The sequence below is a fragment of the Leptonotus elevatus genome, chromosome 11 (genome assembly GCF_054856555.1).
Source record: "Leptonotus elevatus isolate MCC_2025b chromosome 11, RoL_Lele_1.0, whole genome shotgun sequence".
Taxonomy (NCBI): Eukaryota; Metazoa; Chordata; class Actinopteri; order Syngnathiformes; family Syngnathidae; genus Leptonotus; species Leptonotus elevatus.
This window is the reverse complement of record NC_141249.1, coordinates 8886409-8913700: the sequence shown is the minus strand read 5'-3', so window position 1 is coordinate 8913700 and position 27292 is coordinate 8886409. Positions and strand designations below refer to the sequence as shown.

General features: G+C 37.2%; 1 protein-coding gene across 2 annotated transcripts in view; it reads right to left on the bottom strand.

Moving 5' to 3' along the window:
- Positions 1–27292, bottom strand: part of LOC147165729 (adhesion G protein-coupled receptor D2) — an 85221-nt gene that overhangs the window by 7146 nt on the left and 50783 nt on the right. For both annotated transcript variants that reach the window (XM_086088930.1, XM_086088931.1), the window contains exon 23: positions 12406–12485. In XM_086088930.1, the coding sequence (XP_085945056.1) occupies positions 12406–12485 (80 nt within the window). The remainder of the gene's footprint in view (positions 1–12405; positions 12486–27292) is intronic.

Genomic DNA, 27292 nt, shown 5'->3' with positions numbered 1-27292 from the left:
AGAAAAGAAAATATTATTAAAAATTAGGGGCGTCAGACAATTTTTTTTAAAAATTGTAATTAATCGCATGACTTCAATAATTAACTCACGATTAATCTCAAATTGTATATCTAAAATAAATAAATGAAAATTGTGTTTGTTTGTTTCTTTGCTTCCCTACACTCAGATTATTTATGGGTATAATCCAGGGGGCGAGCGGTCATAATAATATATTAATGCGGTGCATGCCCAAGCCCTTTAATAAAATCATTGAAAATATTTATCTGTCAGTGTCCTATATTATACAATACCTTAATTCTGTTTTGGTCTTAAATTCCTGTGTAATTTGTCCTGTTTTCCTCGCGGAGAGGTGGGAAACCGATAGCTTGTTTCGCACATGCGCAATGAGAAATCAAGTTGTGTTAGTTGTCGTGCACCTTTTGAATGGCAAAAAAAGCTGTCAGTAAAGCAGCATTGACAACCCGCATGCACATAATTGGCTTACTTGGCTTGTTCTCCGGTAAGAGGGCCAGCAAATGCCAGATGTCATGCCCGAGGAGGCTCCAGCTTCCTCGGCTGTGCTCCGCAGTCCTCCGGGCATGCCCAGGAATGCTCCAGCGAGAATATAATTTCAAGTCGTCCTACTCAAGTAGCCTAATCATCACAAAAACGGGGAAGAATTTTGTCCCTCACTTTCAAGCAAGGACGTACGAGAAACATAATTGGCTAGCTGGCTGTCCACAGGTTAGCAAACTTTATTGTTGGTTGAAACCTCTTTGCTGTGATGTCATTTTTTCCTCTCCCGGGTCGAGCCCACTTCATGGGCATGAGCCAGTTCTGAATACTGTAAATTCCAACGTATTGGCAAATTTGTGGGCATGTGATTTTGTCATTTCACTCACCACGGAGCTAGTTACATTACAGTGTGTGCGCATCAACCTGCGTCAGTCCTGATTGAATATTTCCGCTTTAATTTTATACCTACACAATGGTATGAAATAATAGTTAAATAATAATAAATATTAAAATGACTAATACAAATACCCCCAAATTTTTCATTACAGCATGCCCATTCTAAAAGGTCACCGCTCGCCACTGATATAATCGGGTATTTATAATTGGGTATACTTTGGTCGGATTGATGGGTGGAATCAGGTTCAAAATTAGTAGGGCTGGGTATCGATTCTAAATTATTAACTTCCAGCCATTTTCACTAAAACAGTCCCCTTCACTCCCGGCTGATTTACTGGAATTTGACAGATTTTCTGGAATTTGACTGATTTTGCAAGGCCCACAGAATATTGTGTTCTATTGCTATAAAAACATGAAACCTACCAAAAAACAGATTAAAGTCTCTTCTTTCACCAGGAAAACAAGCATATTTCTATTTGTTTCTGTTTTACAGCAATTAGCATTAGAATATAGCTAAGTTTCATCATTATTCACAAATCTATTTAGAATTCTGAGTAATTGAGGGTTTTTTCAACATGGTCCTGGTTCATTTCCTATGCTCTGCTGCCACCTGCTGGCCGTTTGTGTAATAACTACCATTTCTTCAACGTTTTTTTTGCAGTTGAGAGGCTGCATCAAAGCCTTCTATATGCTCTAGCATAAAAAATATATATATATATATATATATATATATATATATATATATATAAACGTATAAATACGTCTTTGGGACACTTAAAACATTAAAAATGTTAATAATTGTTACGTTTTTGGGGAGCAAATAAGCAAATTTTCTCAATAAATTCTATTTCGATTCACAAGAGTTCAGATTGATTTGATTTGGATTTTTCCGATACTATTCGATTCACTTCAATCTAATATTGATTAATTATGGAACTTCAAGTCTTCTTAAATATCAAGGACATGATAAAAACTCCACAAACATTAAATTCCAAATACAATTTGGGGGAAGAAGTAACTGGTTAAACAATTTAGTGTTATAATCACTTAAGTGTTCCACATTGGCATCAGCAAGGATAAGATGAAAATATTTTTATATTCTAATTCAATAATTGTAAATATAAATTTAAAAGATTCTGAATTGTCTTAAAGTACAATATATGTCTTTCATAAATGTAAGAAATACTTTTGAATTCATGTAAACAGTAAATGTAAAAGAACAACAACAGTAAAGTACAAAAAGAGATATTAAAATAATCGATTCTTGGTTTTATGAATCGATATCAGGCTCGAAAAGGAAAAACGATTCGATATTGATTATTAGATTTTTTAAACCCAGCCCTAAAAATCAGCTACATTATTTTTATGTGTGTAGTCAACTTCAGTCGACAGTAAGTCAATAAAGAAGATAATAAAGGAAAAATAAAAAAATGTTGACATTATTCTTAAAAGTTTCTGCAACAACTAAAAAACATTACAATACATTATACAAACCATTTCTATTTGCTCCCTAATTATTAGACTTTTTTTCCTTAGTGCAAACGTTTTCTTTTTGTAATTGTAAAATGACATTCCAAAACTTGTTTACACCAAAGCGCATAATCTGCAAGATATGTAGAGCAGTGCATTGCAAAGTTATGACACAAACAAAGGACTAATCTTCAATTTTGTGTCGGTCATCTTGCAATGCATGCGTGTGTGTCCACAGATGTACGTAAGTAATCAGGAACAGTATGTTGTTGCACATGCACAGTAAATCTTGTGGCGTGATACAAAAAAATAAGCTTGAATGGAGCTTTTTCATCCTTCCTGTCTTCCATGTCTACTTTTAGTTCTCCTGCTGTCTTTCGCAGCACCAAGTCCAACTGCTGGCAGGCCTTCACATGCCAACAGCTGCTCTCGAACTTTCACTTGTGATTATTTAGTCTGCCACACCTCTCATGGGACAGCAACGCTTTCGGCAAGCTATTGAGGACTCTACAGAGGAAAAGGTCCATTTCCAAAGTCAGCTCTAAACATTGGAACATCACACACTTGAGCATGGCTATGAAAAACATGAGCTTGCACCGCTGGGAATATCTGCTGGTTGCATCTCTTCAGCATCTGTTTGGGTCAATCATTAGGTCATACGCAAGTGCATGGCGTCTTTGAGTCACCTGGATTTCTGAGTATGAAAATCTGGTTAAAACATTGAGTTCATTTTACCGTGATCCGAATAATAACCCATTTAGATTGAATTTCAATCATGTTAATTATGACTGAATAATTACTCAGCTCAATTAGTGAAACCTAGATTTCAAACAAACATGGCGAAGCGGCATTTAGCTGTTGTGCTGCACGCAAATGGAATAAGCTAGAAGCGAAGTCAGTCTGAGTGTAAATGCTTTTAAATCCAGATTGAAAATTCAGGTCGGAAATTGCGTTTATCACATTGCGTCACATCACACATGTTTTTGTACTTAAATCAAATCACCATTATTCTTTAAAATGCCATTTCACCTAATCAAACATTATCTAAGTGCAGTGGTCCCCAAACAGATCGGTAACACACAGTTGAAGGAATTAAAAAAACGCACAAAAAAACGTTAGAGTACTTCTATTTAACTTTATCCGAGACTAAAAACATCTTATTTTGAAAAGTGACCGGATTCTATGTTTCAACCATCCATGACAAACTCTTGACACATGTCAAGATGCTATTAGCTCAGTCGCTAACGCTAAGATGCTATTATCTCGCTCGCTAAGGCTAATATCAAAGCCACAAGCTAGCAAAATGAGTTGTATTTGTTGTTTGGTTCCTTGTTGGTGCATTTCAGGAGGACACTGCTAATAGTTACATCAAAATGTGGCTTCATGTTTATTTTTCTACTGAAGATACCTCGCATGGTATCATTCACGATAAGCGTCGCCATAGTGACCATATTAAATCGGTGTTGTTACCCTCGTTAATACAGCTACAGGCCTGGTGTCACCTTTATGGAATGAAGACAGTGATTGAGGCAAAGGACAACGGTCCCGCCCTCCTGACCTGCATTCAGACATAAACAGGAAGTCGGCGACAAGGAAGGAAGTCGTATCTTTTGGATTTTTTTTAGTCTAGCAGTTACATGGAAGATTGATGCAAAACTTTGAATTTCTGCAGCAGCCTATTTGTGGTATTCTATATCATACCGTTTGAAAACACAACATGCAAGGTGGTAAGTTTGTGTTCCGAAAGGAAGTAGTTGATGTTTCCTGACGCACTTAAAAAGACTATAGATAAACCTTTTTTTCTCTGCTTTTGCGCTTTGATGACGATCAAAGCGCCAGATGCAGACTGACAAGCAGTTTGTTTGTTTGTTTTTTGCCACTTGTATCCTTTACGATATAAATCACATTTGCAATTCATATTGACTTCCGCACTAAAATAAGCTTCACTAAGAAAAGTCTTGGGGCATACCTTTGAATCAATTCATAAATCAACTAAGGTTTTGACTCAGTCTGAATTCGTCATATTCTGTTGGATGTGAGAGAGGATCAGGGCGAGTGATGCGCGTTTCGCACGACAACTAATAAAAAGGTGTTGTGAGGTTAGTCCATGCAGGCTGCAAAAAGGTGCGAGTTTCCAACGTAGAACATCGAACCGGTCGATCACGGGAGGTTGTCTGTGGATTCTGAATCAAAAAAGGTTGGGCGCCCCTGTTCTACGAGATCGATAACAAGCAAAGGAAGATGCACAGTTCTGCACAGAGATCAAGATGCTTAATCAATTGCTGTGTGCTCTAAAAGGCTGGTTGAAGCGTGCTGGGAGAATGAAGAGGTTGAGGATGGAGGAGGAAGTACAGGCCAAAGAGGAAGTGATTTAATGTCCAAAAAGACACTTGTTTTCTCTCTGTCCCTTTCCTGTTGTGCTCTGATAGGGACTTCCTCTCTCCGGTGGAGGTGGATGTGGGTGTCATCTGTCCATCCATACCACCCACTCGCACCCACTAAAGTGCTCGGAAATATCATTCTTCTCTCAAACATCCCAATGAGGCCGTCATTGAGTGCGTCTAGTATTTACATTTTATGCCATTTAAGTGAGGCTTTTATCGAAATCTATGAACATTTTGTTCAAGTTATTGACAATGCACGCATCCAATAATGAGTTTAAAATGTCAAGAGAGGAGTGACATCGTCAAAGTTGTAACTGCAGATGTGCTTTGAATTGTTTGTCTACTAACAAACAATCCATGATTACGTGAACACTTTATGTACAACATGAGGGTTTCTGCAGGTATCAACAAATCAAATTTAGAGGGATACTTGACTCACTGAGCCATTTTCACCAGTAAAAAGTTCATATTTTGTCCAGAATTAATTTGGTAACTTCATTATTTTTCATGTGCAATTACCTTAAAATACGACTGAAGATGACATCACCCGTGCTGAGGAAGTAGGTAACGACCAATCGTGGCTCAGTTTGCAGACCAAACACAGAAAACAGGTGATTGGTTATTAATTAAAGTTATTAATTGTACAAGAAAAATAATGAAGTTATCAAATTCATTCTGGAAAAAAATATGTACTTTTTACTGCTGAAAATGGCTCAATTAGTCAAATATCCCTTTAATGCTTTTTAATGCAACCGAATTGAAGCAAAAATCTTTGTCAATCAAATCATTTTGAATCAAAAATTGTTCTGAATCGAAAATGGATTCTGAATTGAATCGCACACCCAAAAATTGGAATCGAATCGAATTGTGAGAGATTCCCACTCCTAATAGTTACCAAATACAAATGTGGCGGTATATTTTATTTCATTGATATAGTAATTTTAAAATAATTCATAACGTTTTTTGATGCTAAAAAGATATAATAAACAGTTAAAAGGAGTGTGAAACATTGAGTCATAGACGTGTCTTGAGGTAAATTTCTGTCACTGTGTGGCACTAGTGTTTCATGTTGGATGTTGGTGACAGGAACAGTACATTTTCTTTTCAAACTCAGAGAAACTGGTATGTGGAACATGAAGCAACTTGTGGACTCTGTCATTTTGTTAATTGTCAATTATTACTAGTCCCCACAAATACATAAAGTAGCGACTATAGTGACTATTTTGCACATTGTACGTAAAATAAAGCATGAACAATGTTTTTACAACAATTGTATTAAAATGTATAATGCCTGTGGACATCATATTTCATGTTTTTTTTAATGCCATTGAAGGCCTTTCATTTGAACACATAACATTTAATGACTTTTAATGCTTTTTAATGACCCACGGAAATCCTGAATATGCTTGTGCTCAAGAAATTGAGCAAGTACATTTACCGTGTCGAGAAAATAGGCCTCAACATCAAGCCATGACAAAAGCAGAGGAGAACGATCTCTTCAATGTGACCAACTCCCTTCCTATGTCCAAAAACACATGGGCACACACCCACACACACGCTCTCACACACACATGACCTGCCGACCAACCTCCTCTGTTATTCACTCGACGCATCTCTTGCACTTCTACAGTAAGCCTGTCATTCTCTCTATCACGCAAAGCCACACACACGCACACCCACAGATGGAGGAAGCGCTGGCTGTGTCTGCTGAGGATGTGAAATGCAGTGATGGCACATTAACGACAGGTTCCGTGACAGCGGTATGCATCAGCTTCACTGAACAAAGCACGGCCATTTTTTAATTCATTGTGGATTGTGTAAGTGAAACAATGGCCCCAAGCCCCGCTGGGGGCTAGGAGAGGGTGAGAAAGGTGAGTTTGTCAGTGGCAGTTTTTGTTTTTTAAGCCGTGGTTGATCCCGTGGGTTCCGTTGGACTCGTGGATCTGAAATATCACTATGGAGCAACATCCGCTGTTTTTCCAGGTAACTAAAAACAAAAGGGAAAACCACAATGGAAAAATAAAGGCTGTTCGGATGCAATGTGTGTCCCAATGCTAACGTAACATCCAGGCGCTAGTAAATTAAAACATTTTGTCAAACCACAACATTCAACCATAATGGAGAGAGCCGTTCGATGCCCAAGTTCCAAGTAAAAGTTCACATATGCCATTAAGTGCATTTACATTATATGACTTTTCTTACTGAGAATTTTCTAGGGCCCTACCGATATGGATTTTTTTTTTTTTGTAGGCCGATGCCAATTTTGGCAGAAAAAAATCTGACTATCAATTAATCGGCCGATTAGTTAATACCAAAACTAACAAAAAAATCACCCCGATGCATTTTAATGGGTGTCAATTATGCATAGATTTTCACTATTCACGGGACCACCTGGTTCCTATTTCCTGCCAATAGCAGGGGTCAACTGTAAATATGTCGTTAAAAAAATAAATAATAATAATAATAAAATTGACTGGTCCTTATCAACATATTTCATGATATATTCAGTAATTTAGGGAAACAAGGTTATGGTATATTTATGTGTAATAAAAACTGAGACCCATGTCACTTGTGTTCAGCTGCCGTAAACGGTTACAATACATAAAAGGTCAAAGTAACCAATGACCAATCATTTTGGCCAATCTTTGAAGGGCCATAATTGGCTCATTATTTAGTCGGACCCTAGTATTTTGTCTATTTTTTTTTCTATCCCGTACAGGTTTGGGTTAGTCGCAGGGATTTTTTTTGTTGGGGGGTGTGTGGCTTGGGGACAATAATTCACAATACACAAATTATTCATGTTTTCCTTCTGTGGCCTTGCTGTTTCGCAGAAACTTTGAAATTTTGCTTCTTCTTCTTTTTTAACAGTAGTGTACCTATGTTTTAAAATCTATTAATGTTTGAACATTGAGAGTGTTTAAAAAAGAGAGAATTGTGAGAAAATGTGAATAAATAAAATGTGTGCTGATGGGTTTTACAGCCTTAAAACGCATCTAATAATTAGGGAATGGAGAATCAAAAATCGACATATAATTGACGCCCATTCAAATCCCCCCACAAATTATTAAAAACAAACAAAAACAAAACTAAACACTGATAACGTTTCAATATGTGTTTTCCCCGAAAAGCCCACATCCACTGTAATAGTTTGAAAGTGTTGATATGAGGGATCTCGCCATAATCTCAACTAAGCAGAGGCATGCTGGGAGAGAAAATGGTTCAGTCAGAAGCATAAAATTGTCCTGGGAAAATGAAGAGTGCTAATTCAACCATTGATTATTTTTGTCATCAATTTTATGATTCCAGCTAAATTTCATTTACTGTCGAATTCTTCGCCATTCATTCGGTGGGAGAGAAAGCTCTCTTGGCTCAGCCTTGGCATTCTTCACAGCCCGTGTGATCTATGCTAATAGAGTCCACTCATGCAGCACAGCTAGTCTTAATGAAAAACCTTTGGCTGGTGATCAGTAATATTGATCAGGCTGAGCCACACCTTTAAGCAGGGCTAATTGATCAATCCCCACTGCTTGCTTCGGATTAATGGAACGTGACCACTGCTTCTTCCACCATGAGTGTGTACAGTATGTGTGTGCGTGTGCGTGTGTGTGTGTTTGTGTAAGAGATGTAAACATTTTCGGATATTTATATTAAAGAAAATATTTTTGTGCTAGGCTCACAGGAGTTGTTTTTTTATCTCTAAAATGAATGCATGTTTGTGTGACGTAATTGCAAAGTTTTTTAGTTTTGTTTTTTACCATCACTGTAAAAAAATATATATATTATAGTCACTTGAAAAAAACACACAATTCTAAGTACATTTTACAAAGAGAGTTTTGAGTACATTTTAGCAGTTTAAAAAAAATACTCAAGGGTTGAGAACAAAACCACAACCTCCATGTTGGAAACACCCACTCTACCACCTGAGCCATGCCACTCCTGCTGGGTTTTAGTATACTGACGGTGTCAGGTTGGGCTGCATGGGACAAAATATCATTTGGCAATATATCGATACTGTGGATCATGTGAACAAGTATCGATCCATTAAGTGGTATCGCGATACTTAATTGATACCATACGTTGGTGTGCAGCGCATCTGCTAATCTGCTAATCCCAGAAGGGGAGCAGCATTGCACCACCAAGATATAGAGGCAACTCAAAAAAGAGATGAACAAGTGTGTAGCCTACTAGCTATTAGCTTAAATGTGTTTGCTTTGGAGCAACCAAAGACGAACGGCGCTTTCCCTCTTCACTCGCTGCTACTGGTTAGTATATTTTCCTCTCCTCTTAGTAATGTGCTTAAATTCATCATTCATTCGGTCGGCGGCGTGAGGGATCTGCCACCGCCTCGTCCAGGTTTCAACGGTGGCCCCCTCGGCCGCGACTTGGGCTGCGGGCTGTGCGAGAAGGAATATACCATCCTCCACCGGCAGTCGCGAGTAGAGAGGCGGTTAACGTGCAACGCGGGCTGCACGCGGAAGATCGGGTCCCCTCCACCGGCATCCGCGAGGTGCCCCCGCGGGCGCGCGGACCGGGCCAGTGCTCGTTCTGCGCTTGGAGGAACGGAGCGGGGAGAGGCGCCCAACGGCGGGGCGCCTGGCTCTCGATCGATGCAGCGACGTTCAGAACAACTTCCAAGTGTCGATGGTCAATGTGTCATGCAATTCACATTTGTTTTTTTCCCCTGAATTTCCAAAACAGATGGATGAAATTGAAAATGCATGCTACACTCTAAAAACTGTTGGGTCAAGAGAAAATGGACCAATCCACTTTATAGGTCAATTTGACCTAACTTTCTGGGTAGTTTTATACAAAATGACCCAATTTTTTGACCCAAGTAAAGGATCTGACCAATATTTATGAGTTAATTTACACTAAAAGACCCATTTCTTGACTCAAACAAACAATGAGTGAAAAAATGGGCCATCCTGGCAGGATGATCCCTTTTTTTAAACACACATGTTAAGGTTAATAACTTCAATATTCAAGAAGCCCCCCCCCCACCCCCCAATAAATAAATAAATATCGCAATACGTATCGGATCGCCACCAAGGTATCAGGATTCTGGACTGGATCGTGACAGAAGTGGATCGTCCCAGCCTTAGTGTCAGGCGGAATCCTTATTCTGTACCAAGACCCGTTTTTGGTCTCATTTTGGACACATCAGCAATGCAGTACAGTGGAAAACAGCAAAAGTGGCATGGCTCAGGTGGTAGAGTGGTAGTCTCCCAAGCTGAAGGTCGTGAGTTTGTTTTCTCAATAACCTTAAAAAATAATAATAATAAACTGGCAAAATGTACTCAAAATCTTCTTGTAAATTTTTACTTAGAATTTCAGAGTGAAAAACTTTTTTCAAGTAAATATTAGGAGACAATATAAAGTTGGCACTTGACCTCTTTTTTGACGGAAAGTATTTAAATCAGTGGGTTTGGTGAGTCAGTTCAAACAGTCAACCCTATTCCTATGTCTTGAATTTTGGAAAAAAAATATCATACTTTATTTTTCAACAAAAGAAGGGTTCGGTGAATGCGCATAGGAAACTGGTAGAGTTCAGAACCTCCAATAAGAATCACTGATTCAAATCCTAAGCAGAGCACTTTATGGACAAATCTCCCCCCCCAAAAAAAGGTTATGGAAGTATAGAATGTTTTGACTAGGTGTCACAATGTCAAATGTTTGATTGCAGGGAGATAAACACCGTATACTATCATGTCCTATTATGTATACCGTATCAGTTTACCCCTTGGGAAAATTGCGTGTGTATCGCCAGTCCCAAAAATGACATGACACCACCAGCCCCCTGCCAGGAAGCACATGAGGCACACGGGCCAAAACAGGAAACCCCCAAAACACTCCTGACACATATACACACATTCATGCGCCGCCCATCAATTAACTGAATGACTCACTGGCCGTTAGTGTGTGTGTGTGTGTTTGGGGTGTCTTAAAGTGGGGGATCCAGCTGGCCTGTCGTTGGCCTCCCAATCGCGTGTGAACAACACGGGAAAAACACTGAAACACTCAACAGGCTACAAAGGTCAACTGGGGTGAGACCAAACCAGGAGTATTGTTTTGTTTCATTGCAAGAATATGTGCTTGGATCAATAAAGAATTGAGTTTACTTTGCAACAAAATATAAAATTTGAATATTAGCGGTAGAGTAGTTTTTCTGTAAATGTTGTGCTTTGGAAAGCAAATATTAAATTAAATCTTGAAGAAAGGAAACGTAGTAACATCTGTCCTTTGTCTTGTAAAATGTTTACTTACGTATTGAATCACATTGATTGTGATTCGATATTACACACTATCTTTAATTGCACGGCAAATCCCTCAAAGGTAAAACTACCTTCAACATTGCAAACAAGACATCCAATATTTGTTCAACCTTGACCAAATAACCTGCCAGCACTCCTAACCTGCCATCCTCTGGATGATCCACTCGTTTTGCAGAAGGGGACCATACTTCCATCCAATAACCTCTGGTGTGAACTTAATTGTGTATACTCAAGTATTGAGTTTCAGGCCACGGCTGGATGCCGTGAAGCTCAAAGAGAAACAGACGCTGTGAACTTGACAATGAGTGAAAAGGAGATAGAGTGGACGAGAAAGCGAGAGACAAGGACCACCCAACATCTAAGAAGAAACAACAGAGCTGGATGGAGAGTCAAGTCGGCTTCAATGTCTTGGCAGGTAGGACAGTCTGACGTTGTTATGTAGCGGTTGTTCGGCAATGAGGCAGTTAAAGGAAACTTTGATGTTGAACAGAATTTGAAACATTTTATGATAACTTCTCAATAATTCAACATACTTCTAATTATTCTCATTTCGAGTAAGAATGCATTGTGGTAGTGCATCTTTAATGTTATTAAAATTCTAAACACATTATAATAAGTGAATTATTATTATTATTAAGTAGTCTTATACCTTGACCTTGAAAATTAACAACAGTGATCTTTCACTACTGTCTTGCCCAAACTACCAAACTCAATTGTTACCAACCTTTAGCAAACAATATTTATTTTAAACACTTAAAAATAATCAATTTAAAGTTATTTTTAAATATGACAAAATATACTGTAAGTATAATGTACTGTATGAATGAAATCAAAATGATTTAATACACTATAGTGGAGGAAAAGGGATGGATGATGTAGTACTTACATTGGCCACTAGGGGGAAATGTAGACAAATGCCATGGAAATGAGCATGTGTTTGTGTGCATATGGCACGGAGAGAACAAGCAAGAGAGGGTTGAGGTGAACTGGTTGAATATTAAATGGTTTCTTATGATTAGATTATTTGAGTCTTATCAAATGCCATACATTGCATTGTTTTGTTGGTATGTTAAATGAATTAAAATAGTACCATATATTATCATAAATGACAGTATTATACACAGTATGCTTTCAGATTTAGAAAACTTTACATATGCACACTCATTTAATTTGTCATCATTTGATTATTTATCTGGTTTAGTTTGAACTTATGTGCAGTTCATTGGAAGCGTACGGCAAGAATCTCCCAAAAATCAACCGAGCACTGACAAAGTTCTGACTGTGGTTTTTTTTACCACGCTACTGTAAACGTGGAAAAAAAAAATCGAAGTCCCGTTGCAAGTGACTACATTGTGTGTACAAGTGTAAATGTGAAGGGAGTTAGTTACCTTTCTACGCAGATGAGTGCCTGTGGAACTTTGGCTGGAGGAATTGGACTCCCTTGGAACACAAGGAATGGACAGCTGAGCTGGAGAGAGAGACAGACGTGCACTCTTAAATCTGTTACGTCCATTTTCTCTGACGGCAGTTATGTCAGAATTACGTTTTAGGAAGAACAAAGGCATACAAAGTCACATCACACATATGACCAAAAAAAAACTAGCAATCGAAAATAAATGAATTTCATTCAGAAATGCTGCCTTAGAGACACGGAAATAAAACAATCAGGATTCATTTATGAGACTCTCTGTCCTAATTCTCCTATGAAGGTACAAATTGAAATTCACTGATCATAATACAAAACATTTCCTGGGATTTATATTAAAGATGTATTTTTTTTTAGTGCGTGAATAATATGCATTTGTTCAATGCACTATATATTTTTTTAAATTCAAATGAGCATACTTGCAAATACATTTAAACAGGTTTGTACGTACTTGTAGGCTAAAAACTTTTTTTCCCCATAATGCCACACCAAATTGACTTGCAGATGCACAAGTGTAAAAAAAAAAAAAAATGCCTTTTTTTTTTGTATTTAAAATTCACCAATACATTTGAAAATGTGTTTATTCTTAATTTCTATGATTTATTACTTCTGGAGTGCACGATTTCCGTTTGGCATTTTTTCCCATAATGCCATGGGGTACTGACTTACACATGCACGCATACACTGTGGCATTATGGGGGGGAAATGCCACAATCATTGTAGGCCAAAAAAAGAAGAAGCATTTTTTTTAAATTGTGTTGACAAAAAAAACAAATCCGACGAAAATGAAAAACGAACACTCAAATAGAAGCCATTCAATGAGACAATAACGATGACTAAAATTGACTGACAATTTCTTCAATAAAACGAAAACAACCCAGAACCACTCAGAAACTGTTCAGTGTTCACCGCACTTTATTTAATGTTCAAACATGTTTACATTCATTGTGCAGCTGTAAAATTAATCTCAAGCAATTTTTTTATTTAGGTGAAATCTAAGTTATAAGACGGCATATTATTGTCAGTTCAACGTGTTTCATTTAAACAATTAATAAAGACATTGTATTAAATGTGTCTTGCGTGTCAAACTGAAATTACAAATAGGCATGTTATAATATTCTGTATAAAAGTTTAAATGTATGCTGAAGGTAAATATCAACTAAATTGTCAGTTTAGTTGACTAAAATTGCTCTTTATTTTCATCGACTAAAATTGGATTTAAACCAAAATACAATCAGATGACTAAATAATGACTAAAACTTTAATTAATTTTAGTCAAAAGACTATAACTAAAACTATTCTTGTCAAAATTAACACTGGCACACACAAGTTATTATGGGGGGGGGGGGGAAATGCTAATTTTGTAGCATTTAGCCTACAAATACATTTAAACATATCTGAAAGTAATTATTTGCCATTCAAAAATGGTGTCAAATGGTGAATGTATTTTGCACAAAAGCAATTGTAGAAATTAGATATGGAAAAGAAGGATTGGAAGGAAAACTACAATTACTATTGAATTTTGAGCGACTACATTTGGTAATTTCACCAATATGAAATGTTGCCAACAGATTTATGGACGCTGCATCTGCGCAGGTATATCACCGTCATCGAAACATCTGCCCAATTTGTCTGAACTGCATGCGTCGCCTGTCACTTGTGCTCTCGACCAGGCTCTCTGTGTCGGGATTAATCACCTCGGACGACGGCGGATCTGAAAATGGCTCGGGCGCCATCACCCACTAGCAAAACTAATTTGGCTATGTCAAAGCACGACATCCACGCCCACAAGCCCAAATACTGCAAAATATCTTCATTGCTCTCTGTCTCATCTACATGCAAGCCAGAGGGACAAAGGTCAGCACGTCGGAGGATTTCATCATTCTGAGGTGACAGAGCAGAGTGACATAGTGTGGAGAGTGCCTGGTTGTCTGCTTATTACTTATCAGCCATAAGTTCATCATGCACTGCAGTGTTGGCCGATAGCCACTCCGTGCAAATCCCTCCCGGTATTGTTGGTTTAACACCTCCATGTGTTGCTTTTGATTGTCTTTTAATTATGAACACAAACATCATAGTCACACTTGTAATGGCCGTTTTGTAGCCAAAACACGCTAGAGGGTTTCTCGCAACAACAAAAGCTGCGAGTCCGACATGTACATCCAATTGAGATTGTTGGCGTCTGGTATGAAGCAAACAGCTTTTAATAGAGTCAAGCTCACTGCCGTGCGTTTGGGACCATCTGTCCGGTCCATTGTGTTCCTCTTTGGAGGCACACGGAGTGACAGCTGAGGAGTGGGGTCCTATGAAGACCCCAGCCAGGATATTTTTTCTCTATTTGCCATCCACGTCTTCCTTCTGTCTTATTTTCATTTAATTTTTTTCTTCAACATGGAGATTTCTTAATAATTGTGTTGCTGCTGGCATGTCGTAGTTGGAAATATTCTAATTTGGAGAGCAGGGATGAAGCAAATGTAAAACAAGTGCATTTCAGCAGCAGCAATTTTTGAATCTTTTAAGCACTCATATGACATAATTTCTGATGATACATGATACACGTAGTCAGGTTCCTCAACAACAATTTATAACTTTGTTGAATTGGATTCATTAATTCCCAACAGTCTATCATCATGATTTCATAGCATGTGTCTTGGATGGCCAAGTCCTAGAAGAGTACAATATATGTCGATTTTTTTTAATTTGGGTCCAATCAGCTGTCACCTTTTTTTGTGTTGCCATGTAAATGTAATCTGCCCATTTCCTTCAGAATCACAAGTGCTTGTGTCAAACTGTTATAATGGCTTTTACACATTAGATTCACCAGTTTGCGCTTTTGGCATCTTTCTATCCTCTGATTGGTTCAGCTAAATAGTCTGTTAAGTTATGTTCTATGTTGTTATGTGTTATGTTATGCATGTTACGTTACGTTATGCAAGAGTGCTATATATAAATATATTGCGATATTACAGCACGCAATTCTCGAATAGATTTGATATACGGCCAAATAGATTTTTAAACACCAATTTTTTATGGGAATATTCAACAAAATGTCTTACTTAGGTTTAGGGTTCACAGGTTAAGCATGGAAGAATGTTATATTAATGGAACATTAAGCCTTAATATTTTATTTCAATGCTGTTCAAACATGAAACAGATTCCAACAGATTGTTTGTTAAATAAAGTAGCTCACAGTTATAAGCCTAAAGTTTCAGATAAATAAATAAATTTTCGTACAAATCTTATTTTAGTATTTTCTAAATTTGAGTACAAATAAATAAATCGCAATAATCAACTTATAGATTTGTATCGGGATTAATTGGTATCAAATCGAATCGTGAACTGTGAATCGTGATACGAATCGAATCGCCAGGTACTAGGCAATTCACAACCCTAATATATATATATATATATATATATATATATATATATATATATATATATATATACAGTATAACTGAAGACCTAGGTTCGAAACTCACCGCCCGATACTGGGCTGATGGCATTGCAAATTGAAAAGTTGGTGATAAATATATACACTATTATTGTCACTCTTTGTTTAATGAAAACGTAGAGTCCATTGAAGCAGACAATGGCAGCTCTTGCTTAAATTAAACACCCCCTTTTGGCATCCCCCAATTTTCCATTGAAATTAACAAGTTCTAATAATTCTAATTATACAGCAAAGTTGGAGTAATTGGATTGTAATTGTGGATATATGATTTTGATTAGAGAGTGATGATTTGTTGTGTGAATGCTAACCACTGTATTTTTAACCGATGTGCGAGTTACGCATCGGCAAAGCATCAGTCAACTAGTAAAGTTCAATGAAAAAAAGTTAAAATATTCTCTTGAACCTATATTACTTGCTTTCAAAGAGCATTTAGCATTTGTAATACACTATACTAACGAAAAACACCATTTTAGTCAGGAACAACTTCCCAAAACAGCCTAAATATAAGGTTGCTTGTTGATAGTTTGAGGGGTACACTGGAGTTTAGAGTTGGGAGGTGAAAGCTGGGTTCAGGAAGTTTTCACTCCTTTCTTCCTCGCGTGCCCCTGGCCTCTCCGACTTCAAGTCAGCGAATGAAAGAAGCCAGACGCACGCAAGATAATCACCAGCTAATAAGAGGTTATATTGAAAGCAGCTTGGTGCTTCGATACTACATGCTGGAGAAGGGAATGCACATACACACATGCCTTAGGAAGAAAACGAAAAATCAACTTCAAAAAAGCATACCCACAAAGTTGGGGCAGGTGTAATTACGGTGTATGATGACATACATCCAAAAAAAAAAGAACGAAAAAAGAAGCAGATAATGTGAGACAAAGTCTACTCACAATAACACACACCCACTCACACTATATCATTTTCCCTTAATACAGTATTTGTTGCTTGGAAAAAATTTCAGACAACATATTGATAACGTTTATTTATAACATTACTACCAATTCATGGGATGTGTGCAGGCTAGTGTCCATTAATAGGTGTGATCTCAAGACAGTGTCATTTTTGTTTGATTATTCATCTATTAGAGTGTGTTCAAAGAGTACATCAAATTTTCAGCTGTGAAAAGATGATCAACCTTTATTTATTAAACACCTCCCCTCATTGTGCAACCAAACAAAATTGCCACAAGGTCAATTTTTAATGGTGTATTCATAACTAAACTAAAGCAACGGCGGCACTTAATTATTTCAAGGATTGGCGGTGTCTTACAAATGTATGAAGTCATATTTCTTAATGCAAATATTTCTTTAAAAGATTAAAAAAAAAGTTATTTCTGAATTGTATCTTTGTAAAAAGAACTCGTGTTTTCCAGTGTAATACTTTTCTCCATTAAATAAGATGAAGGATTTTTCTACTCACTTCATCATTTCAAAAGCGAAAAACTAATTTGACTTTGAATGTGCATATAATTGCTTCACACAGGGCTAAATGACTAGAAGTACCTTTAGATCGCTTTACATTTGGCTATTGTCGCACTTACTGTATGCTCAATTTAAAAAAATTAACCGATGTTGGTGAAAGAAAAAAAATATCAGTAAAATTTTCGTGGTTTTTTTTGCATTATCTTGGCTTCCTTTCCTCACTGTCTGCTTCCAACTCTTGCACCACGTGTCTGCTCTGATGGATTTTTGGCATGCGTTTGCCAAAGACGACACTTGTTCCTTTTAACAATTGATCTCTCTCGGTTGCGCATCTGCAGCCTTTTAATTAGCCTGCAAAGTTTATTTGGCAGTAGAATACTCATGCTCCACCTGTCTGCAAAGTATCATCACACATATAGACAATCGAAGGAGAATTTAATAACTTTCCTTGCTCTATGGCAGTGGTTCTTTACCTTATGATTTTTCATTTATTTTCCAGAAAGCATATTGTTTTTGTCATCTTCATGCAGCTAAAAGGGGAAGTCAACCCACATGCTTTTATTTATTTATTTGGGACAATAATATGTTCTATGCAGCCCCACTAATCTAAATATGTGTTAGTGGAATATGATTTAAGCAGCAAACAGATAACAATCACAGCTCAGCTTTAGAAAACAGGTGAGCTGCGATTGGTCGTTGCCTGAGCAACATTGGTGTCATCTTCAGTCTACAGCAAGTGGCAAAATGGCCGCCCTCTGAGATGGATAGAAACAGTTGTATTTCGATGCATAACTCATATTTCACAAAAGTAATATTAATCAGAATGTCATGTTTAGACTAGTGAGGTTAACATATTATTGTCAAGAAATGTTCTTAAGTTGATTTCGCCTTTAAGGAAGTGTTCCTTTAGTTTTGCTAGAAAGCTAGTTGTGCTGGACTAGCATTAGAATTTATGCAGTTAGGATGCCAACTTCCATCATCTATATTTATGGAGCATTTGAAGAAAAAAAACCCCACAGTTTTTCTTAAGAAGAAACCCAGATACAATGAAAACAGCAGAGGCCCAAGAATTGAACCCTGTGGAACACCATACGCTCCCCGTTATACATGTGAATTAATTTTGCACAAATTCGTCCACTGAATGTTAATTTTGACAATACATTTTAATTTAGTTTTAGTTATAGTCTTTTGACTAAAATTAATTAAAGTTTGTCATAATTTAGTCATCTGATTGTATTTTAGTTTTAATCCAATTTTAGTCGACGAAAATAAAGAGCAATTTTAGTCGACGAAAAAAGAGCAATTTTCGTCTACTAAATTGACAGTTAATTCGATTCGATTTTCCTTCAGCATACATTTAAACTTTTATTCAGAAAATTATAACACACCTATTTGTAATTGTAGTTTGACACGCACATTTAATTTGATGTCTTTATTAATTATTTCAATTAAGCATGTTGAACTGACAATAATATGCCGTCTTTTAACTTAGTTTTCACCTAGTGCATAATTGCTTGAGATTAATCTTACAGCTGCACAATGAATGTAAACAAGTTTGAACATTAAATAAAGTGCAGTGAACACTGAACAGTTTCTGAGTGGTTCTTTTCTCCAACCCGCGTTTCATTGCCTCTGATTGGATTGTATGAATTTTCGTCACTATGTTGTTTTCGTTTTCGTTTTAGTCATTGACGGAATTGTCAGTCAACTGTACTTATTGTTATCGTCTCGATGACAGGCTTCTATTTTAGTTTTCGTCAAATTTTTTTCTTTTTTTGTGATGAAAATGATGACGGAAATTATCACTGCGTCCAACCACTTATTTTTTTTTGCTCGAGGTATATATGAAGGGATTAAAATAATAAAGAAATTCCACGACGTACCAGTCACAAGTCCACTACTGAGCGTACCAAATTCCCTGTAGCGTGATCATCTGCAGCCAATAATGCATGCATGCATCATATGAATCGTGGCATGTGTGTCTTGACCTCCGCCGAAACCCTGAGACTGACTCACCAAACTCATGGGGTTCGATTGAACCCAGCTTAAAAACCACTGCTCTAAGACGTATCTGTTTGACAAAATACCCAAATTCTATATCTATTAATTAAAAACCAGCACCTAGGTCAGGTGATCAGTCATCGTGCTAAACTGAAACGACATAGTCTCACAAACCAGCCCACAGCGGTTTGTCCAAACAGCCCGTAAATGGCTCCGAAACACCCAAAGCCCTGCTCCTTACACTATCAGCCCCATCTATATTCTCTTGTCCTATTTTTTTTCGTTTGAGTGACTATGAGGACTAGCAGCTGCAGCCTCTCAGTGCTCGAGCTCAGCCGGTGGAAGGCAATAGGTTTAGCAGACGAGGAGTCGAGGTAGATTTATGGCAAGGGAGGTGACCTCTGGGGCCGTAACACGGTGATGGGTGAGTGGCTCTCAACGGTAAGCTACTGGCACTTGACAAAGTGCCCGAAGCAGAATGAATTTACTTCTCTTTTCCTCAATCATCAAGCAGCCACTGCCCTGACCCCCATCCTGACTGCTATAACAAGATCTCCCATCTCACAAGGGCCTGAAAAATTTACTGTCACATCTACTTTTCAATGAGCTCAAGCGAGCACTTCTTTCACCTTCAGCGGAGCAGGTACCGGTGTGGAGGAGGACTAACCTGCCCCTGTGCGTGTTTGTGCTCTTTTAATGTGTGTGGCTGGGAGTGTGTGTGACACTACAAAGTGGTAAAAAATGTAAAAAAATAAATATAAATAAAATAAAATAATAATCATCATCATAAAAAAACAAATACATAATATAACATAAGGACAGAAAAAATAAACAAAAAATCAAAAATTAGGAATCAATTTACCCAATTCATCATACTGTATATACAATTTATCACATCCAATGCACACAGCCAACATAAAGTTTGTGTTTATAGTCACTTTTATTAGCTTAATGGTAGAAAAAAATATTTTAATATGTAGATTTAATATGCAATAAATCTTGATGCATGCATATCTATTTACCTTTCTTGCTATGTTGTTGGTGAGGTGAATAACTGATATAAATATATAATAAATAAATAAATACATACATAATAAATAAATATATATATATATATATATATATATATATATATATATATACTAAGTCCAATGGTTGGAAATCCACTGAGCAGCCACAACATGATGACGATTTCCACAGTGTAATGATCCAAGAAAAGAGCTGTATAAAATGTTTTACATCTTTATCAAGGTCATGATGCCTTTTTATTATTTTACAAGTTTTTATTGACATTCTCAGGAAATAACAATATGATTATTATTGTGGTTGGACTTTGCAGTTTAGAGTGTTTTACTGTTTTATTTTCCATGAAAACCAAACCAATACCTATAAGAATGTTTTTTGTATACTCTGCTCTACTACTCTACTTTTGTATATTACAATACTAGCAAGTTGACTACTGAGGTGGAAATTGGACTATATTCATACCATTATTATTTATTAGTGACCAATATAGGGAACACATGCAATCTCTGACATATTGTCAACTCAATATTTCTTGATGGTGTCAATCAAAACATTAATAACTTTGTAAAGGTACATGCCCAAAATGTTGTTGTCAATTAGATAAAAAGGGAAAACAATCACAAAGCTTCATATTTATGTTTTATCTTATGACAGCATGTGACAAACAATGTGACATTTTAAAGCTTAGCCTGCAGTTACCATTTCATAAAGTATTCCAAATTCAGGGTTGTTGTTCTTTTTATGCCTTAGCCACTGAAAACACTTGAGGATTTTAAGGAGTTTATCTAGCTCAGGAAATAAAACTGTTTTGTCAAATTCACATTTTTTGGTTGATGAGAAACATTAATATTCAAAATCTTTGCAGTAGAAGGTTGTGGAGGGCCCCGTGACTGGGTTCGCCTTGGGCCCCCAAAATATGATAATGATTCCCCCTCTTCCCTCTACCATGCAGTAAATGAAAAAAAAATGTTGCTAAGATGAAGACAGTCAGTCATCTCTTTAACACACTGCACTTGATTGCTTGTACCGCCCACACACATGCATGTACACAAACATGCAAAACAACATTAGCATTATTCCCTATGGCGACAAGAGGAGAGATGCTTTTAAAATAAAAATTCTAAATTCTAAAAATGTAAGCGTCAAACTTTTTTTTTTTCATTTCATTTTGTACCTCATGAGGACTGACTGTGGATGGGCCAGATGTGGCCCGCAGACCATTTTATGCCTAGGCCTGCTATTAGACATTGGTCCAGGTTAAGCAGTACGGAAGGTTATGGCAGCGGCACCCCCGCATATTGTACTCGCGGTTTGATCGGGCTATAAAATCAATAACTGTCACATACTTTCTACCCCTCCCACCCGAACTGAAAAGAGTAAATATCAAATTTGGAAACCCTTGCTGACTATGTTATTTTTTGTTCCAGATAATCTGATTTCCTTAACTCATTCACTCGCAGCCATTTTCACTGAAGCAACCCCCTTTGTTCCCGGCTGTTTTACTGGATTTTGACTGACTTTGCAAGGCCCACAGAATATTGCTATAAAAACATGCAAAGCAAAGAAAGATTAGAGTCTCTTCTTTCATCAGAAAAAAAAGTATATTTGTATCTGTTTCCGTTTTGCAGGAATTAGCATTAGAATATAGATAAGTTTCATAATTATTCACAAATCTGTTTAAAACACTGGGGAAAAGAGCTTTTTTGCAACATGGCCTTGGTTGATCCCTTATACTCTGCTGCCACCTGCTGGCCATTTTTTTGTAACAACAGCATTGCTTTAAGCATTCTCTTCAGTTCAGAGACTGCATCAAAGCCTTCTGTATGCTCTAGCATAAAATATATATATATATACATATACCATAAAAACGTAAAAATGTGTTCTTGGGACCAGGGCAATATTTAAAATAGAACATTTTTATATGTTTAAGTGAAGAGGTATGTTAAAGTGTTTTAATTTGAGATGCAATATCGCCCGAAAATGTAAAAAAAAAAAACTGTGAATGGTTGCCTGTCCTGTCCTTATGTGCTGGCTCTATGATTGATTGGCAATAGGATGGTCAGGGATTCTAGAGTGGTATATGGAATAGATTGATATAAAAACAATCTTGTGAAAACATAATGAGGTAATATTTGAAGAATGTGCTTTTTAAAAACCTAGGATAATTAGTGTCCGAGTTCATGTGGATAAGTAGTTCTGAAAATGTATGAATGGATAATATATATATATATATATATATATATATATATATATATATATATATATATATATATATATATATATATATATATATATATATATGGACAATAATCCACTTGGATCTGTCACTGAAAAAAAGTGTTAGAAAAAGGCCTTATGAAATTTCTGACTGAACAAGTAGCAGTGGCTCAGCAAACATCTTCTTTTTTTTTTTTACTTTCAATTCTCCTAAGCATCCGAGCTTCACAGCCCCTAGGGCTATTGCCTTTCTCAATCTGTCCCTGGAGAGACAGGAGTTATGGTCCCTGTCGATTGAGGAGAAAGGGATGTTATTCCCTTGTCACCTACTGGCCGTGCCGCCATCCTCTCTGCCCTGATCTACGGCCCGATTCACCCCTCTTTACCCCCTCTCTTTCTCTTCCCCACTTTGGCTCATCGTAAGCTGCCAGCGTGTCGTTGCCACGGGCTGTTGAGATGCATATGATGGAAAACAGCTCTGGGGAATGGAGTAGCAAGAGGGTGATATTGGTTTTGTGGTACTGTTGCCAGTTGCAGTGGAGTGGTGATGCTTCAGTACTAGGTGGTCAGTAATGATATTTCTCAGGTGTAATTACAGTTATATATTTCTTTGATTGGATTTTTTTTTGGGGGGGGGGGGGGGGCGCACAACAATGAAGTGTAATTGCAGATACACTACAGTAGGTGGCAGCAGCGCTCTTACTTTATTTATTTATTTATTTATTAACTTTCAGCCAAATTGATGCACTTAATCTTTTCTGTGACTGAATAAAAAAAACATGAATTTTTTGTTATTTGATTTGATGCTTTCATTTTTCTTTTTTGTTTTCTTTAATGTTAAACAAGGATAAAATGTTACGCAGATGTGTACTTATAACAATTATATTGACAGATGATGCTATTTATAGTCGCGGCGAAGAGTTGGAGAGGGCGGGGGGGTTCAAATGTTTTCTTCTTCCTAGAGGGGCGTAACAGAAAATAATTGAGAAGCTGTGTGTGTGTGGGGGGGGGGGGTGTGTATGGGGGTGTGTGTGCGTGTGTGTGCACTTGAACTCCAGAGGCCCACGGATGAAACTGAGCTAGAACCACCATCAAAATAAACGCCACTCTAGCTTATGTGATCCGAGGATAAGCATCAGGCACAGATACAAGGCAGCAGCCCTGTGTGAGCATTGACATGTCCCTTGGAGTGATGGTGAGCACATCTAAAGTAAACTGCCACATTTCGCACAGAAGTACCTGGCTGCCCCTGCTTGGACACTACTTTACGAAATACTTTTTCATTTGCAGTCCACATTGTACAAAAAAAAAAAGAGGGAGGGAGAGATAAGCACCAATGTTCCCTCAAATGTTTCATATAAGCATTCATACAAACTCCCTGAGCAGTTCTTGGACCACAGCAAGCAACATACACAGACTTAGAAATGATATATAATATATATACTGTATATATCACAATGCGCTAACTCGCCATAGCAAGAAGTGAAGCCACCTCACTCGCTAAGTATGCTTTACTTGAATACATTGACTGTGCTGCTGCGTTTTTCGTGCTATTTTCTGTTTCTACGGCAAACATGTCACCCTGTATGGCATACAGTTGTACCAATATGTCTGGAAGAAGCGCTACATGCACATTTCATCAGTAAGAATTATTATTATAAATGAGAAACTTTCACTTATAAGGTACACCACATGATGTATGCATGTCACATAAAACTTCAAACCACTTATTTAAATAGAACATATCATTGAATAAAGCTATAGATTTAAATGGTAAATGGGCTGCTTTTTATAAATGCACCATATGGTGCCCAAAGCGCTTCACAATTGAAGCCTCACCTTCACACACTGGAAGCAAATAAGGGTTCAGTGTCTTGCTCAAGGACACTTCGACATGGTCACCAGGGGTGAGGATCGTAACCACAACCTCACAGATGGGAGACGACCATTCTACCACTGAGCCACACCGCCTGATTTAGATAAAGATTTGTGACTTGAATAAAATCCGCCCTATCTTGCTAATTTTATTTGAGCACACAGGTCATTTTTAGCATAATTAAGTCTGAAAAGTTGCATAAAAAGAGTCCCACATTGTCGACTCATAAATAATGGCATACATGTCATTGTCATCAACACACAAAAATTTCTAGTCACCTGACCCCTGAAATGTGTGAAAGAGCCTCATTTAAGGGGCTCATAAACTACGCCCATATTTGGACTTCCTGACTGCATGGAACAATGAGGAAGAGACATGACAAAAATGACATCCATGGCAGAGTTCCAAGGAGAAAACCACAGCTGACCAAAAAGAGCATAAAGAGTTGTCTTGGTTTTGCAAAAAAATAAAATAAAATAAAAAATTTAAATAAAAAAAATATATAAAAAAAAAAGTAATGTAAATGTTTTTAATGATTCTTAAGACTAGCTTATGATCTGATGAGACAAAAGTTGAACTTTTTGGAAGTGGTCTCGTTACCTCAAACAAAGCATTTCATAAAAAGAGCATCATAACAGCAGTCAAACATGGCGGCGGACTGGGGCAGCTTAGCTTCTTCAGGACCTGGACGTCTTGCTGTGATTGATGAAACCATGAATACTTCTGATCTTTACCAGAAAATCCTTCATGAAAATGTACAACCACCGTCACCAATGAACGTCAACACTGACAACTATACATCCGACATGTGCGAAAGAGATGACTTCCAGACCTCAATGAGCTCAGATCCATTTCTATAATGGCCAACACTCAACCTCCTTTAGGCCCTTGTGCGCCATTCTGAGTTTTGAGGGTCTTTCTGGGTGAAGCAATAAATAAATAAGCACATAAATACTGTAGATGAATAACCCAAGAATGGAAGCGCTTGTAACTTGGCCATCCATCACCTATCCTATAACCACGCACTCAGCGGCACCTGCAGTATGTATAATGCAGTCAGCCTCTGTAAGCAGATACAAATTCAACGCGTTCACAACCTCAATTTGTTATAGCTGACAATGCCACAGCTCCTGCTCTGTTGTTACTCTAAATTATGAATAGACTCTCCTCTGGGGACTTAGGTCGGCAGGTGACAGCAAAGCGTCCGTATGCAGAACAGCGGCATACAACAAATTTGAGTTTACGCTTTGAAGCGCATGGCTGAATTTGCATAAACAATTTCCCTTAAAGCCACTTAAGAAGCATCAAAGAGGCTCGATTTTTCATGCTTTCATTTGTTTCACTGGGTATGATGAATTTCGAATGCCAGAGCATAATGTGGCCAACTTGTTTGAATGATTTATTTCCAAATAATCAAAGGGTTTGATGTGAATGAATGTGATGTAAATTCCACAGCAACACATGAGCTTTTGTGCTAATAGGAAGCAAAAGAAAACAATAGAAATGAAAGAAAGTGGTCTGACGGATATGTGTAAGAAGACTTCACATGTATAATATAACATATGGTGTTCCACAGGGTTCTATTCTGGGGCCTCTGCTGTTTTCATTGTATCTGATGCCCTTGGGTTCCAAAGTGCTCTATAAATATCGGCAAAATACCCCAAGATCAAGAATTACAGAACACACTGAACTTCACTCATGAAGGCAGCACAAAATCACCAAGCTACCAAATTACACTAGTAAAGTGTGGATCCATGCATGTGGCACATGATCACCAAACACTGCGTATAAAGCTTGGAGATGTGCATATAAACAAGAATGTACCTCAGAAGGATAATTACAACCTACCCGAGTCACACTGGTTGAAAATATTAGTTGACATTTTCATTATGGCAGAGCACTTATCATGGCTGATCTGGTGAGGACTTGCACGTAGGGAAATGGTACCCAGATGACACTCTCATTACACAATTGTCGGGGCGCATGAGATCCTGTTGCATGTCAATGAAGAGGGCTAACTACGCATGACAAGTTTAATTGTATCAGAGAAGGTTACATACGAGGAGAGAGCGTTGCTGGCAAACAATGTGTGTAGTACAGTATTTGGAAAAGACGCACAGACTACACTGCTTTCTCAAAAAAATGGCCTTATATGTATTTGCAAACGATGTTAAGGAACATATTAGGGGAAAAGGGATGGGTTTGTGTGTTAAATATTGGTAGTCCTGACAGGGATATGGTTCCTAAAAGATGATTGGAAAATTGGACATCAAAGATCGGTATTGTTCAGATAACATTGAAATTGCCTTTTTGCCACCCATTTTCGTTGGAACCTCTAAAGTGGACTATAATCAATTTGTTCAGATTTTTCACTGGAAGTTTTAGTGTCAAACTGTCACCATTAACAAATGTGCATTAACAACGGCACACATTTTACAACATTTGCAGTATTTAGCTTAGGAAGAGCAAAACATTTAATTTAACCTAATTTAATTTAAATTAGAATTTACATTTTTATTATTTTAATTCATTAAATTACATTTAAACAATTATTTTTAAATTGATAAATAAAAATAAAAATAATTTAATAAATTTTAATTCAATTTTTAATTTAATGAAAATATAATAAATAAATGAATAAATAAAAAATATTGCAGTGTTTCCCAATCTTTTGAGCCAAGACACCCATTTTAATGACAAAAATCTCAAGCCACACCATACAACAAAAATGTCACACCAAATATGACAACTGAAATAATGATCTTGTCTCAATTTGCTCACAAATTGACTTAGTGTGAAATCTGCACCTGTCTAGCTACTCGCAAGAAACTAGGACTTATTCGGCTAAAATGAAAGGTAG